General features: G+C 42.2%; 1 protein-coding gene across 2 annotated transcripts in view; it reads left to right on the top strand.

The window, feature by feature from the left end:
* The first annotated feature begins 16,765 nt into the window (after positions 1-16,765).
* The window catches only part of plin1 (perilipin 1), a 33,605-nt gene continuing 32,198 nt past the window's right edge, over positions 16,766-18,172 (top strand). The window contains exons 1-3 of one of the 2 annotated variants that reach the window (XM_046293751.1): positions 16,766-16,969; positions 17,140-17,197; positions 17,418-17,616. In XM_046293751.1, the coding sequence (XP_046149707.1) occupies positions 17,156-17,197; positions 17,418-17,616 (241 nt within the window). In that variant the 5' untranslated portion in view covers positions 16,766-16,969; positions 17,140-17,155. The remainder of the gene's footprint in view (positions 16,970-17,139; positions 17,198-17,417; positions 17,617-18,172) is intronic. The other variant, XM_046293742.1, reaches the window with a different exon arrangement.

Raw genomic sequence — 18,172 nt, 5'->3', positions numbered from 1 at the left:
CCCCCCCCCCCTTAAAATATTTAGATGCACTATTGTAAAGTGGCTGTTCCACTGGATGTCATAAGGTGAATGCACCAATTTGTAAGTCGCTCTGGATAAGAGCGTCTGCTAAATGACTTAAATGTAAATGGAAGAAGCCACTGCTCCAAAACTGCCACAAAAAAAAATCAGACTACGGTTTGCAACTGCACATGGGGACAAAGATCGTACTTTTAGGAGAAATGTCCTCTGGTCTGATGAATTAAAAAAATAAATGTTTGGCCATAATAACCATCATTTAGTTTGGAGGAAAAAGGGGGATGCTTGCAGACTGAAGAACACCATCCCAGACGTGAAGCACGGGGGTTGCAGCATCATGTTATGGGGGTGCTTTGTTGCAGGAGGGACTCGTGCACTTCACAAAATAGATGGCATTATGAGGTAGGAAAATTTATTGAATATATTGGAGCAACATCTCAAGACATCAGTCTGGAAGTTAAAGTTGGTAGGAAATGTGTTTTCCAAATGGACAATGACCCTAAGCATACTTCCAAAGTTGTGTCAAAATGGCTTAAGGACAACAAAGTCAAGGCATTGGAACGGCCATCACAAAGCCCTGACCTCAATCCCATAGAACCTCTGTGGGCAGAACTGAAAAAGTGTGTGCGAGCAAGGATCTACAAACCTGACTGAGTTAAACCAGCTCTGTCAGGAGGACTGGGCCAAAATTCACCCAACTTATTGTGAGAAGCTTGTAGAAGGCTACCCAAAACGTTTGACCCAAGTTTAAAAAAATTAAAGGCAATGCTACCAAATACTAATTGAGTCTGACCCAATGGGAATGTGATGAAAGCAATTAAAGCTGAAATAAAATCACTCTCCCTACTATTATTCTGACATTTCACATTCTTAAAATAAAGTGGTGATCCTAACTGACCTAAGACAGGGAACATTTACTAGGATTAAATGTCAGAGTTTAAATGTATTTGGCTAAGGTGTATGTACACTTCCGACTTCAACTCTATATATTTTTTGTTTACAATTGTTGAATGTATACTCCCCATATATATAAAATCCAAAGACTGCCTGAAGATTGTAATTTCTATGACATGGTGGACCAACATATCGCCTGTAGACACTTTTTAGCATGGACAATGGTTGTGAAGATTTTTCAAAATATTCACAACATAGACACAATTACAATTGTTATAGAATAAAAATTGAATTTAATAAATTAATGTGGAACATAAATGTGGAAATAAATATTTGAGTGAACAGTACCAAGCCAGTAACAAAAAAGTGAATTCTCTCCTCCCTCTCTCCCCAGTTTTAGCTTGCCATCTAGTTGGCTAGGTTTAGGATATTTACTAGCCCATACCAGTGAAGAAAGTAGCTATGTTATCGACATAAGGCAGTAGACAAACCAAATCTAGCTCACAAATGTTGCTAGCTAGAAAGAAATAGCCACAAATGTATTCAGAAACGGAGGAAGAGGATACCTATCTATAGCAAGCTAACATTAGCAGCTGCACCAACATTGACAAAAATAAACTTTCTCCATGGAGCAAAATCCACCCCTCCAAAGAAAGCCTGGCTCTGAGGCTTCTGAAATCCAACCAGATCCATGATCGGATCCATGGTCGAAGCATCGCATTTCAGTTAAGCCAGCACTCAGCAGACTGTATAGAAAACTCCCCCAAAAACACAGAAAGGCAAATTACCGCAACACACAGCCCCACAAATGCCTTGAAAACTTTCTCTATATGGTAAGTGACCTCCTTCCCAGCCAAAATTACTCTTTCCCGTAGGCTACTTTTAAACTCAGACAAAGCAGAGATCCATTTCTAGGTTCCAAGAAACAAAGATATCTGCTGTTTGATTTGACAATAAATCTTGGTTGTATAGTTGTCTCAAATAAAACTGAAGGACCTCAACGTTACTCTGGACCCTGATCTCTCTTTTGATGAACATATCAAGAATATTTCAAGGGAAGCTTTTTTCCATCTTCATAAACATTGCAAAAATATGATACTTTTTGTCCAGAAATGCAGAAATGCTAATCCATGCTTTTGTCACTTATAGATTTGACTACTAATGCTCTACCCTCTGGCTAACTGGATAAAATGCTAAATAAACTTCAGTTTGTGCTAAATACATCTGCTAGAATCTTGACAAAACTAGCCTGTCTATGCTGGCTTCATGTTACGGCTATGGCTGATTTCAATGTTAATCTATAAAGCATGACATGGACTTGCTCCTACCTATCTCTCAAATTTGGTCCTGTCGTACGTGTCTACACATACGCTACGGTCACAAGACGCAGGCCTCATTATTGTCCCTAGAATTTCTAAGCATCCAGCTGAAGCCAGTGGATTTTGTCCTATAGAGCTCCATTTTTATGGAATGGCCTGCCTATCCATGTGAGAGTTGCAGACTCCGTTTCGATCTTTAAGTCTGTTCACAGGCTTAACCAACAGTGCAATTCTTAGTAAAAAAATAGGTATTAGGTGAACAATAGATAAGTCCATTTGCCTGCATTACTGAAGACTCATCTCTTCAGCGGGTCCTATGATTGAGTGTAGTCAGGTTCAGGGGTGTGAAGGTGAACAGCAAGGCACTGGAATGACGAACCCCCCTTGCTGTCTCTGCCTGGCCAGCTCCCCTCTCTCCCCTGGGATTCTCTTCATCTGACCATATTACGGGGGCTGAGTCACTGGCTTACTAGTGCTCTTCCATGCCATCCCTGTCAAGGTTTTCCTGTGGTGAAGTAGAGGACCAAAACGCAGCGTGGTTATATTGACTCATGTTTAATAAAAACGGATAAACATGAACACTACAAAACAATAAACGTGGAAAACCAAAAACAGCCCTATCTGGTGCAAAACACAGAGACCGGAACAATCACCCACAAAACCAAACACAAAACAGGCTACCTAAATATGGTTCCCAATCAGAGACAATGACTAACACCTGCCTCTGATTGAGAACCATATCAGGCCAAACATAGAAATAGACAAACATAGAATGCCCACCCAGCTCACGTCCTGACCAACACTAAAACAAGGAAAACACATACGAACGATGGACAGAACGAGACAATCCCTAGCAATGCCGGTCAGTGTCGTTTAAGATGATAAAACAATTATCATAAGCATGGCCTTATTTCTATTACAGCATATCAAATCAAAATATATTTGTCACTTGCCGAATACAACAGGTGTGCTTACTTACAGGCTCTAACCAACAGTGCAATTCTTAAGTAAAAAAATAGGTATTAGGTGAACAATAGATAAGTCCATTTGCCTGCATCCAGCTGATATAGGGTTTAATCATCATTCAAATTTCAACAGAATTGGACAAATTAATACACCCCTAATCATGGGTAAAACTGTTCACTTTCATAGCAGCCACGTTGTATTCCTTTTCGCATCTATGTGCTCTCCTCCTCTCACCTCGCTTGTGGACTTCAATGCACAAACACAGCTGTATGTGACCAGACAACAAAAAAATCCAAGTCAAACCGCTGCACACAGCCTACATGATTGTCACCATATTAGCTAAAATAAAGTCATAGTCAGTATATCTAATAGAACTAAAGCGTTGGTAAACTTGCTACAATCATGCAGTAACGTTAGTGTATAATCAGTAAGCAGTTACACCGGTGGGCACCGGTGGCAAGACATTTGTAATACCAAAAGCTTACCTTGACTTGGAAGAGTTCCAGTGTTGTGTTGGAAAGTCATAGCTAGCTAACATAGCATACCTATGTTTGAGCAGGGTTTCAGTAGGCTAAACTAACTGCTGCACAGTTTTACATTGTATTCAGTTTCCAGTGAACGACTCACTAATGGATGAAGATGACGAGCGCTCGGCAAAGGCCATCTGTAATCTGTTGGCATCACGGCACAACATCTACATCGCTCTAATTACAGTCAGAAGACAGTTGAAGAAAGTGGTGTGGACTTATTTAAAGGCTTGGTAAGACATACACATATACACTTATATACACACACACACACTCTACCGGTCAAAGGTTTTAGAACACCTACTCATTCAAGGATTTTTCTTTATTTTTATCATTTTTTACATTGTAGAATAATAGTGAAGACATCAACACTATGAAAGAACACATGGAATCATGTAGTAACCAAAAAAGTGTTAAATCAAAATACATTACAAATATCCACCCTTTGCCTTGATGACAGCTTTGCACATTCTTGGCATTCTCTCAACCAGCTTCATGACGTAGCCATCTGGAATGCATTTAAATTACCAGGTGTGCCTTCTTAAAAGTTAAGTTGTGGAATGTCTTTCCTTCTTAATGCGTTTGAGCAAATCAGTTGTGTTGTGAAAAGGGAGTCGGGTATACAGAAGATAGCTCTATTTGGTAAAAGACCAAGTCCATATTATGTCAAGAACAGCTCAAATAAGCAAAGAGAAATGACAGTCCATCATTACTTTAAGAAATGAAGGTCAGTCAAGAACTTTGAAAGTTTCTTCAAGTGCAGTTACAAAAACCATCAAGAGCTATGACGAAACTGGCTCTCATTAAGACTACCACAGGAACCTCTGCTGCAGAGGATAAGTTCATTAGAGTTACCAGCCTCAAATCACAGCCCAAATAAATACTTCAGAGTTCAAGTAACAGACACATCTCAACATCAACTGTTCAGAGGAGACTGTGTGAATCAGGCCTTCGTGGTCAAATTGCTGCAAAGAAACCACTACTAAAGGACACCAATAAGAAGAGACTTGCTTGGGCCAAGAAACACGAGCAATGGACATTAGACAGGTAGAAATTTGTCCTTTGGTCTGATGAGTCCAAATTGGAGATTTGTTTCTAACGGCTGTGTCTTTGTGAGACGCGGTGTGGGTGAATGAATGATCTCCGCATGGGTATTTCCCACCGTAAAGCATGGAGGTAGTGTGATGGTGTGGGTGTGCTTTGCTGGTGACACTGCATGTGATTTATTTAGAATTCAAGGTACACTTAACCAGCATGGTTACCACAGCATTCTGTATCAATATATGCTACGCCATCCCATCTGTTTTGGGCTTAGTGGGATATTCATTTGTTTTTCAACAGGACAATAACCCAACATACCTCCAGGCGGTGTAAGAGCTATTTTACCAAGTGGGAGAGTGATGGAGTGCTGCATCAGATAACCTGGCTTCCACAATCCCCCGACCTCAACCCAACTGAGATGTTTAGGGATGAGTCGGACCACAAAGTGAAGGAAAAGCAGCCAACAAGTGCTCAGCATATGTGAGAACTCCTTCAAGACTTTGGAAAAGCATTCCAGGTGAAGCTGGGTGAGAGAATGTCAAGAGTGTGCAAAGCTGTCATCAAGGCAAAGGGTGGCTATTTGAAGAATCTCAAATAAAATATATTTTTATTTGTTTAACACCTTTTTGGTTACTATATGATTACTATCCATATGTGTTATTTCATAGTTTTGATGTCTTCACTATTATTCTACAATGTAGAAAATAGTCAAATAAAGAAAAACCCTTGAATGATTAGGTATTCTATAACTTTTTAAAAACTTGTACAGCATATAGAGTATATATTTTATTTTATCAGAACATTAACCATGTGTTCTCGTTTTGTACTGTTCTGTAGTTTTGACCCAATGATTTGTCTGACAAAAAGAACTTCATGTCATGCAGTCCCATGGATGGATCAAAGCTGGCGAGACATTCAATGACACCATCTTCACATACGAATCAACCTTGCCCCTTGAGCAATTTGATCAAAATTGCTACAGAAAAAAGTAGATCAAGCAAGCCGAGTCCCAAGCATCCACTCAAACTCCATGTGTGGGTGGCAATTTCTCTCCAGGGACCAGGCCCATATTTGATTTTTGATGGTATGTTTAGCTATTTACAAAGCAAAAGGTACATCAAATATTGTAAGCTACACCTCACAGACTGCTATGTGTTCAACGCTATGTGTTCACTGTTGCCTCCTATTTCAGGTATCATGCTGGACCCCATGTCAGAGAGGTGTTTCTGGGACCACATCGTAGGTAGGATTATAGCAATATTTTGTTATATTTAGGCCTATTTCCATGTATATTTCTAGTTTGATTTTGATTAGATTTATTGAACCTAATGTTAGCTTTTAGGCTAAATGTATTTTTTTCTTCTCCAAATGCAGACAATGACCAAAACCAAATTGGGGGATTTTCACACCTACAGTAGCCGGGCTATGAAGAGTCTATTGTCCTGCTAATAGGAACTATTGTTTGCATGATGGGCTACACCTGCTACAGTACACTTGTGAAAACCTGTTTTCAAAATGCCTCCAGCTGTCCATCACTACTGTAAATAAAAACAGAGCACAGCAATGACCAAAACAGTCGCGGGGAAGGCACGACAAAGCCTATTTCCCCACAGGAAACAAAAAAGATTTGGCATGGGTCCTCAGGTTATACAGCTGCAACATCACTGCCTAGTACAGCAATTGCTCAGCCTCCAACCGCAAGGCACTACAGAGGGTAGTGCGTACGGCCCAGTACATCGCTGGGGCAAAGCTGCCTGCCATCCAGGACCTCTACACAAAGACCCCAACCACCCCCAGTCAGACTGTTCTCTCTACTATCACATGGTAAGCGGTACCGGAGTGCCAAGTCTAGGACAAAGAAGGCTTCAACAGTCAAATCAAATTAATTTATATAGCCCTTCGTACATCAGCTGATATCTAAGTGCTGTACAGAAACCCAGCCCAAAACCCCAAACAGCAAGTAATGCCCCTATTTTTACACTACTTATACTCTGTTCATCATATAGGCATAGTCACTTTAACTATACCTACATGTACATACTACCTCGATAAGCCTGACTAACCGGAGTCTGTATATAGCCTTGCAACTGTTATTTCCAAATGTCTTTTTACTTTTGTTTTATTTCTTTACTTACCTACGCACATACACACCTTTTTTCCATACTAGTGGTGTCACGATCGTCGTATGGATTAGACCAAAGCGCAGCGTGGTTAGAATACATTCCTCTTTAAGGGAAGAACACTTAAACAAACCGATAAGACGAACGTGACTGCTAATGAAACAATGTGCTAACGTGCAACATACCATAGAGAATAACCCACAAAACACACAAAGTTGGCTGCCTAAATATGGTTCCCAATCAGAGACAACGATAAACACCTGCCTCTATTTGAGAACCAATCTAGGCAACCATAGACCTACATAAACACCTAGATGGAAACAGCTCAGGACAAATGGGAGACTCTAGCAGCTCAGGACAGACGGGAGACTCTAGCATATGGAGTATGGAGTAGACCAAAGCGCAGCGTGGTTAGAATACATTCTTCTATATTACAAGAAGAACACAAACAAAACGATAAGATGAACGTGACTGCTAATGAAACAATGTGCTAACGCATAACATAGACAATAACCCACGAAATACCCAAAGAAGATGGCTGCCTAAATAAATCTACAAAACCCCTAGAAAGTACAAAAACCCTAGATGAGAAAAAACACACATACCACCCTCGTCACACCCTGACCTAACCAACATATATTTAAAAAACAAAGAATACTCAGGTCAGGGCGTGCCAATTGGTTAGAGCCTGTAAGTAAGCATTTCACTGTAAGGTAAACACCTGTTGTATTCGGTGCACGTGACAAATACACTTAGATTTTATTTGATTTGAAGATGCTGGAGGAAACAGGTACAAAAGTATCTATATCCACAGTAAATCAAGTCCTATATTGATATACCTGAAAGGCCCCTCAGCAAGGAAGAAGCCATTGCTCCAAAACCGCCACAAAAAAAGCCAGACTACGGTTTGCAACTGCACATGTGAACAAAGTTGGAGAAAAGTCCTCTGGTCTGATGAAACAAAAATAGAACTGTTTGGCCATAATGACCATCGTTATGTTTGGAGGAAAAAGGGGGACGCTTGCAAGCCGAAGAACACCATCCCAACTGTGAAGCACGAGGGTGGCAGCATCATGCTGTGGGTGCGCTTTGCTGCAGGAAGGACTGGTGCACTTCACTAAATAGATGGCATCATGAGGTAGGAAAATGATGTGGATATATTGAAGCAACATCTCAGGACATCAGTCAGGAAGTTAAAGCTTGGTCGCAAATGGGTCTTCCAAATGGACAACGACCCCATGTGTACTTCCAAAGTTTTGGCAAAATGACTTAAGGACAACAAAGCCAAGGTATTGGAGTGGCCATCATAAAGCCCTGACCTCAATCCTATAGAGAATTTGTGGACAGAACTGAAAAGCGTGTTCGAGTAAGGAGGCCTACAAACCTGACTCAGTTACACCAGCTCTGTCATGAGGAATGGGTTAAATTTCACCCAACTTATTGTGGGAAGCTTGTGGAAGGCTACCTGAAACGTTTGACCCAAGTTAAACAATTTAAAGGCAATGCTACCAAATACTAATTAAGTGTATGTAAACCTCTGACCCATTGGGAATGTGATGAAAGAAATACAAGCTGAAATAAATAATTATCTCTACTATTATTCTGACATTTCACATTCTTAAAATAAAGTGGTGATCCTAACTGACCTAAGAAAGGGAATTTTTCAGGAATTGCGAAAAACTGAGTTGAAATGTATTTGGCTAAGGTGTATGTAAGCTTCCGACTTCAACTGCACTTCTGAGCCTTCTCTGAAGCAACACATTACTCGCACTAACATAAATTGATATCAATGTCATCCAAGAAACACCTCCAGTTATACAGTATATTGTTTAGTAGACATCGAAGCTTGTCTTAGTTTATACCAATTGAAACATTGTTCTGGATGGGATGACTGCCTCCCAAACAAGTGGCATAAGATTTTTACTCTACATAGTTGAGGTTGTAATGCTTTAAATGAAGCATTCTCAATTCATTTCAGAATCTGTGGAGGGGTGTTTTGCATCACGTAGTCAGTTAACACAAATGGGCCTTTTGCTCCTCCAGCATGACAATCTGGAAGAGAACCGCAACAAAGATTGGATGCAGCAGGGATCTTCGGCATATCAGGCACTGACCCAAATTGTCTTGAATGCATGTTGGCTGAAAATTATTGAAGTGCCTCAACTTTAGGTGATAAAGAGTTATTAATTCTGCCGAATATCCTCCTTCTCCAATGATCCAAAGAAGACTTACTAAACTGAATATATTTGCCCTGGAAATCAAAGACTAATGGTCATTAAAGGCAAGTCTGTCACAACCATCACAATCATCGGCCGTCCATGGAGAATGTGGAGGGCAAGAAGATGTATGTCTTTGTTATTGTCTCGCTTGTGAATTTATTTTGCATGATGTAGAAACCCAAAATATGTCCATTATATGGATGCAGGGGGACGCAGCAAGGCTCTAGGTGGGGATCATAGACATTTAGCATGGCAGTCCTTACCCCAGTAGGTGTAGTAGGTGTCCCGTGGATCAGGAGAGTAGTGGGTTATGTAGCGCTGGCCACTGGTACCCTAGGATAAGGATGTTCTCGGCAGCCGTGATCAAAAGAAAACTAAGAGTCTGAGTGATTCACCCCAACCTGCAGTAGAAAGGGCTTGGTCTGACATTCCACCTGACCGGAGCCAATGGGGCGTCCATCGAGGGCTTGAATCTGCCGATGGATGGGAGATTTCACGCAGGGGATTTGTAATTCTCTTGCGAAGGCTTGATCAAGGAAATCATCTGCGGCCCCAGAGTCCACGAAAGCTTGAATCTGGTGCTGACGGTTGTCCCAGTGGAGGGTTGTGGGTAGTGACAGACAGTGACTGGGTAGCTGGTGAGTAACTGCACAGCATGTCAGTTTCTCCCCTTGTCCTGGCGAGCCCTGGCGTTTCCCGTCAGCTCTGTGCATGCAGCACGGAGATGGACAATACCTCCACAGTAGAGGCAGCAGCCTTCGCGCATGAGCCTGTCAGACTCCTATGGGCTCAGACGTGTGCGACTCAGATGTTTAAGTCCCAACTGCATTGGGCTCCTCAATGCTGGGTTCGGGGGGCTTGGGGTGCTAAGGAACCCGGGATACTGGGGTGGTGTCAAAAAAGCTCTGTCTCATACGTTCTCAGAGGCAGTTGTCGATCCTGTTTGCCAGCGTTATCAGCGACTAATGGTCCTCTCCCAGTTCCTGAGAAGCCAGTTCATCATTGACAGAGTTAGACAACCCCTGGTGGAAAGCGTTGACCAGTGGAAAAGCTTTGACCAGTGCCTGTGTATTCCACCCACTCTCGGCGGCGAGGGTGTGTGGAACTCAAAGGCAAAGTCAGTCACTGGTCTGGCCCCTTGGCAGATGTTGAACAGTCGGCTGGCCGCTTCTCTTCCGCCGACAGCTAGTCGTAGTCTCGTCGCAGTGAAGGCTAATATGGAGCTGCAGGATGGTGGCTGCTGTTCCCACACTGCCGTTGCCCATGCCATGGCCTTGCCTGAGAGTAGAGAGATTATGTAGGCGATCTTGGCCTGATCGGTGTGGAACGAGGAGCACTGAAGCTCGAACATTAGAGAGCACTGAGTGAGGAACCCCTTGCATCCTCCCGGGGGCCTGTCATACCGCTCAGGGGGCTGGGATGATTCCCTGTGCAGGTTCCCTTGAGGATCTACGGTGACGCCTGTAGCAATGGGTGATGAGACTTGGGCATTGGGTCCTCCTGGGTTGGGGTTGGAACTGTGGTTAGAGGGAGTCGGTAAGTGCCCAGAGTGTTTCTGATATCTGGAAGAGTTGTTCTTGCTGCCGCTCCAGCAGTGCTCCTTGGTGGGTTACAACATTCTTGATCTGGGTGATCTCTGCTGGGTCCATGTTGATGGGCTGAAGCTTGCTGTGCCATGGTGAGGTTGGGACCCAGGTGCAGAGAAGAGACCAGACGAGGAATCAGCGTTTAAGGATAAACATAAACATTTATTGAGACACAGTAAAGGAAGGATCACAGTAACACTGGGAAAACAAAAAACACTAAGTCTCGAAAACTCCCTCAGAAGACAAACACACACAGCACATAATTCAGGTTGGTTTCAGCAAAGGACAACGTAAACACACCTCTTTGAACAAGGCAAAACATAATGAGTTCATAGGACACAACTGAGTGTCATTAATGTCTTTAGGACGGTATCTGCCACTCTCTGGAGACAGGTGGAACCATGGCAAAAGGAGGATTTGTGGCAGGGTCAAAAAAACTTCCCATCTGTGCTGGCACCAAGGTAAGGAGCATCTGGGTGTATCACAAAGCCACAAGATGACACACTGACATTATACATTTCAGAGTACTGCTCTAACCTCTGGATCTACATCCCCTTTTCATTTGACTGGTTTGCCGTACCCCCTTAATCTCGTTTACCCAGAAGTGTGCAGGCCATTGAGTTGTTATCCAACATGGCATTGACTGTGATCTGACTGTTAATTTTGACTGGCGTGTAAAAGAGGCTATATGAGCTATCAACACGCTGTGTGTTCTGGAGACTACTTTGGGAGACTCTTGGGAAATTTCATTAAGTGATGAATAAACTGACTCATAATCAGATACTTCACTGAGGGATTTTTTACTGTTACCTTCACTTCTCCTCTCCGAATGCAGGCAACCTAGTTTCCTGAGCTGGTGGATTCTGGCTGGCTCGTCACTCGGGCAGCCAGGGTCTTAGATGCGGCTATATGGCAGTCTCTCTAACATGACCTATGGAATGACATCTGAAACGTAGTCGACTAGACTGACAGTGGGAGAATGTGGTGTGTGCTGTATCTTTACACACATGGCATGCCTGTTCAGGGGCACTGTTGTTGTTTACACAAAAATATTTGAGCCATTTAGCAGATACTGTTATCCAGAACACCAACAGATTTTTCACATAGTCAACTCAGGGATTTGATCCAGCAACCTTTCAGTTACTGGCCCAATGCTCTTAATTACTAGGCTACCTGCTGGTATAGTGCTGCTTCAGAATGCCTTAGCCTACTCATCTTCTTCTCTGACTGGCTGGTTAATGGGACACTGCTTCTCTTCACGTCGATCCCCATCACATCAACCCATTCCAGAAAGTCACACTTGTCTGACCCATCCCCCTGAAGACTGGTGTATCCTTGGCATTAGATTTCAGGATTACATTCAACTGAGATAGATCTAGGTTTGTACCCTGTGGGCTGGAGTTGGCTGAGCCACTGTGACATCTGGAGGGCTGAGTTGTTTTCCCACATTCACCCTCAAATAGTAGTCTGGCTGTCACTGAGTCTCCTATGTGCTCGCCTAACTTCTCCATCAACACACCTAACTCTGTAGCTGGGTCACTAGAGGGCCTGGTGTTGAAGTGTACGGTGTCCTATTCACAGTAGTTTCCAAGATCTGGTAAATCAAGGACTGAGCTAGGGTCAGCAAAGTGCACTGAGACTTTGGGCCTAGTGCCACCATAACCTTTACCTGGTCTGGTTCTATCAATACCTTCTGCCATGGTATTAATAGTAAAATATCCCAAAAGTCCTTCTGTAGCTCAGTTGGTAGAGCATGGCGTTTGTAACGCCAGGATAGTGGGTTCGATCCCCGGGACCACCCATACGTAGAATGTATGCACACATGACTGTAAGTCGCTTTGGATAAAAGCGTCTGCTAAATGGCATATAAAATAAAATGTGTAAAATTATTGTTTTATTCAATGCTGGGTGAGAGACTGTTTAAAAATACGACTCAAATGACTGAGAAATGTACTCTGAAAATAACAAATAGAGAAATTCAGAGAATTCAGAGAGAACTCCCTATAATACGAAAGGTACAATAATGAAAGGAAATCCACTTGTGATGCACTGGATACACGGCGATGCTGCAGATGTCCCTAGGCAATCGGCTGATCCGATTGTAACCAATTGTAACCTTATGGTTCTGACTCCATTCCAAGGCAACTAATCAGCATGCATGGACATGATGGTACTGGAGCCCATGAAATTATTTTATTCTGGGACAGACAACACGCAGTGTTAGTTGAGTTATTGCTTCTTTCACACTCCATAAGCACTTAACAGTCTGTTATGGTATTCTTGTTTTGATCAAATAGTATATTTCATTTTTCTTTCATAATGCCTGAGCTCCATGTAAAATTATACAATAAAAATAGCCAACAATAATTACATAGAACAATTACAATTCTCCATAGACAACACATTCAATCACATACCTGGGACAGGCAATAACCAACACCGTAGTGTTAGTTGACTTATGGCTTCTCTCACTCTCCTACAACATAAAATTATTTTTTTTAAATGCAAAAATGTCTAACCTTCTAGGTTTGAATGGCACACACATGTTGAAAACAAGCTATCTAATAGTATACATACAGTACATGGCTAACAGGACGAGAGCTAGCATAGCTAACAAGTTAGCATAAAAACTCAGTTAAAACAACCAAAATACATTTTACATTACAACAAACTACTTGTCATTACGTTGTACATTAGTTCATACACATTCTGTGACAGTTTAGACATAATTATATCAAGAGACCATGCCTTTAACTGGGAAAGTAGTAGAGAAGCATTTCCAACCTACCGTACACTCTATCAGCACAAAACAGTCGCAACAACAATAGAGCAGTCAGAGTGAAATATTGTCAACCAACTACACAATGTCAGTCAAGTAGTGATGAATGGAATACAGTATGTCAATAGGAATCAATACAACTATATGGCATGTTTAAACAGAAACTCAATAACATGAATGCAATGCTTATTAAACTCATTTGGGCAAACAGGATATATTTTCTTACTCTGTTACACCTGCCATGCTGAGATGTGTTGTATGGAGCAGAATACATTTATGTATACATCAGTCATGTTTTGAACACTCATGAGCCCAACATCAATCCTTCCGAACATGATAATCTACATGGCATATCTACATGGCATATCCAGCCCCTTTGTCAAGAAGAGGTGTCATTTCCTAAAGGATGCTTATTGACACGCATACTTATTGTCAAGGGATTTGCTGTCAGCTCCATTGGATGAAAGCATTAATAAATTGAGTCATACACTGATCAATATCCAGACTATAATTTCTTTGGGGCTAACCTAAAAAAATACTCCTGATTTAGTCTGGGATCTTTCAGACCTGTCTTCTCAATAATATCTCTCATTGAGTGGATGTGGAGGGGACAAATTTGGAAAGGGAATTAGAACAATGCTTGGTCACTCCATCATCAGAGCCTTCTACACACATCGTAGACAAATGCTAGAACAAATGAGGGGAAAATGTATGAAGACCTCCAAAATAAATGTTTTAAAATGATCTGTTGCCGAAAACAACAAGAACATGGGAAGCAGCGTCTGTTGGAGTGGTGTAAAGCTTGACGCCATTGGACTCTGCAACAGTGGAAACGCATTCTCTGGAGTGTTGAATCACACTTCAAATCAAATGAAATCAAATGTTATTTGTCACATGCGCTGAATACAATAGGTGTAGACCTTACAGTGACATTCTTACTTACAAGCTTTTAACCAAAAACGCAGTTTTAAGAAAAATAAGTGTTAAGTAAAAAATGCAATAAAAATAAAAGTAAAAAATAATTAAAGAGCAGCAGTAAAATAACAATAGCGAGGCTATATACAGGGGGTACCAGTACAGAGTCAATGTGCGGAGGCACCGGTTAGTCGAGGTAATTTAGGTAATATATACATGTAGGTAGAGGGGGGTGGCAATGCAAATAGTCTGGGTAGCCATTTGATTAGCTGTTCAGCAGTTGTATGGCTTGGTAGAAGCTGTTAAGACGTCTTTTGGACCTACAGGCCCAGGATGGAAGGAAGCGTGCGCCCAGTGATGTACTGGGCCATATGACTACCCTCTGTAGTGCCTTGCTGTTGGAGGCTGAGCAGTTGCCATACCAGGCAGTGATGCAACCAGTGCTCTCGATGGTGAATAACTTTTTGAGGATCTGAGGACCCATGCCAAATATATTCAGTCTCTTGAGGCGGAATAGGCTTTGTAGTGCCCTCTTCACTGTCTTGGTGTGTTTGGACCATGATAGTTTTTTGTTGATGTGGACACCTAAGAACCTGAAGCTCTCAACCCGCTCCACTGCAGCCACGTCGATGAGAATGGGGGCATGCTCAGTCCTCCTTTTCCTGTAGTCCAATATCATCTCCTTTGTCTTGATCACGTTGAGGTCTCTGACTTTCTCCCTATAGGCTGTCTCATCGTTGTCGGTGATCAGGCCCACCACTGTTATGTCATCAGCCAACTTAAAGATGGTGTTGGAGTCATGCCTGGCTATGCAGTCATGAGTGAACAGGGAGTAGAGGAGGTGACTGAGCACGCACCCCTGAGGTGCCCCCTTGTTGAAGATCAGCATGTCAGATATGTTGGTACCTACCCACCTGGCAGTCCGACGGATGAATCTGGATTTGTACGATGCCAGGTTAATGCTATCTGCCCCGAATGCATAGTGCCAACTGTAAAATTTGGTGGTCTGGGGCAGTTTTACATGGTTCGGGCTAGGCCTCTTAGTTCTAATGATGGGAAATCTTAACACTACAGCATACTTTCTAGATGATTCTGTGCTTCCAACTTTGTGGAAACAGTTTGGGGAAGGCCCTTTCCTGTTTCAACATGAAAATGCCCCCATGAAGAAAGCGAGATCCATACAGAAATGGTTTGTTAAGATCGGTGTGGAGGAACTTGACTGGCCTGCACAGAGTCTTGACCTCAACCCCATCGAACACGTTTTGGATGAATTGGAATGCCAACTGCAAGCCAGGCCTAATCGGCCAACATCATTGCCCGACCTCGCTAATGCTCTTGTGGCTAAATGGAAACAACTCCCCGCAGCAATGTTCCAACATCTAGTGGAAAGCCTTCCCAGGAGTGTGGAGGTTGTTATTGCAGCAAAGGGGGGACCAAATCCATATTAATGCCCATGATTTTGGAATGAGATGTTAGACAAGCAGGTGTCCACATACTTTTAGTAATGTAGTGTATCTGTGACCAACAGATACATGTCTGTACTCCCAGTCATGTGAAATCTATAGATTAGGGCCTAATGTATTTATTTCAAATGACTGATTTACTTATATAAACTGTAACTCAGTAAATTATTTGAAATTGTTGCATGTTGCGTGTATATTTTTGTTCAGTGTAGTTTAGTGGAGTTTGCCCTCTCCCCCTCTCTCTCCCTGGAGTGCAGAACTGAGACAGCTGAAAAAAGGGGTCACATGATTTGTGACATTGCTGGATGCAGGCCTCACTCTGCTCTGTTGTCAGCGAATGCATGATTCACAAATCTGCGCCCTGTAAGCAAATACATTGTTTTATTGAAATTAGCTGTTTTTGTCTAAAAATACTTTTTTGAGTCACAATATGTTGACTTTTTCTCGTTAAATATTTGCGATAATTACATTTTTTATTTTAGGTAGCTGACTGACACAGAAGTGGAGATGGGTAAAATCTGTGCATGAGCGCCCTCATGGGGGAAACCCTTCTATTTAGAAATGTCACGATATGTCACGATATGCCCTTATATGGAGCTTGATTTCCAGCTTGAATTGGGGGGGTTGGAAATAGTGAGGATACTGAAGACAGCTCCATATATTGGCATATAATGAGTAGGGTTTTCCCTATGAGGGCTACAAACAATAATAATAGAAAATACTCACAAATCTGGTTGAAAAGTGCCAAATGTACTTTTGACAAAAATAGCAAATTTGGCCGTACGAATTCAATAAAACAATGATTTTGCCAACAGTTTGCAGATTTGTAAATCATGCATTCAATGACAACGGAGAGGAGCGAGGACTGCATCCAGGAATATCACGAGTCACATGACCTGTTTTTGCAGCTGTCTCAGTTCTGCAATCTAGGGAGAGAGAGGGGAACTCCACTGAAATAGTTTCAAGGTTTGGAACCACTTGGGAGATTTTGGATTTTGGGTAGACTTCTCCTTTAAGTGGGCGTGATGAGCAGGCTTTTTCCCCAGGTTGTGTCTGTATAGTTCTTCTGTCCCTCACCAAATTAAATGTGCCACGGTCTTCAGCGGGACTCAACACTAGACGGTTAGTTTCTATTCATATTACATTTGATTTTTAAAAATTGCTGGTTTACTTCTGTAGTAGGAGCCTAATAATATATTCAATATAAAATGTTTCTACAAGTCAATATGCTGGTAGTAGTTCCAAACTTGCTTCAGGTGCAACAATGATTCATCATTATGTTATTCACATAGGCCTAGTTGATCAGTCATGGCTCCAGAGAAAACGGCATCCACTAAAGCCCAGGAAAAGGTAAGGTTTCCAAACAGTTTACAACTACATGTTCATGCACTGATGTAACTGTAACATAATTCCACTACATTACAATATCCTAACCCTCATCTGTAAATCTCTGACAGACTATAATAACAGTTATGTATATATGTAGCCTACTACAGTATGTATGCACATTGACAGAGTTGAGCATGTCTGTCTCAGCTTGAGGAGTGAATTGTTGTTCCATGTCTCTCAGGACAATGTGTTTGTCAGACTCCTAAGCCTACCCGCAGTGAGCTCTACCTATGAGGTTATTGAGAGGACCTACACTAGCACCAAGCAGACCCACCCGCTCCTCTGCTCTGTGTGTGGGGTGTATGAGAGGGGGGCCAGGACCGCCAGCAGTCTGGCAGTGTGGAGCATCCAGCCTGCCATCGACCGACTGGAGACCCAGCGTGAGCACACTGATTCCCTGCCTTAGTGCTAACTGTCATCAATTGCTGCACTGCAAAAATTGTTAGTCACCCTGCCACCAGTCCAGACAAATAGATAGGCTGTGTAATCAGTTCATTAACCATATGTTCAGCTACTACAGTACAATAGGCTATACTGCTTCACACTGCAGTACCATTACCTGATTGTGATGTCCATCTACTACAGTAACCTGAACATGCAGTACCTCCAAAAGTAATCCTTCAATACATGTTGATGCTGTGAAGTGCAATACATGAAAAGGAGTAAATGAGCTCATTCTCACTGAGAGTGTTTGCTGTTTGTTTGATCATCTGTAGTGACAACAAATCCATTGTGCTGTTGAGTCTGGGAATGTATCCTGCCGTACGCCTGGGCTAGGGCCAGCTCTTAGTAGAGCCAGGTTTAGTAGACTGAGCCAGGTCTACAAGACTTGGTTTGACTGTTTCTATGTTCTACTTGTTGATGGGGAGAACACACAGTTGTCATGAAACTCTCCCTCGGGATGTTACATTTCCTGGTTGTGAAATGTAATTTATA

Source organism: Oncorhynchus gorbuscha, linkage group LG02, assembly GCF_021184085.1.
Source record: "Oncorhynchus gorbuscha isolate QuinsamMale2020 ecotype Even-year linkage group LG02, OgorEven_v1.0, whole genome shotgun sequence".
In the NCBI taxonomy this organism is placed as follows: Eukaryota; Metazoa; Chordata; class Actinopteri; order Salmoniformes; family Salmonidae; genus Oncorhynchus; species Oncorhynchus gorbuscha.
The sequence above is the reverse complement of the archived record's forward strand: the minus strand, read 5'-3'. Positions and strand labels throughout refer to the sequence as shown.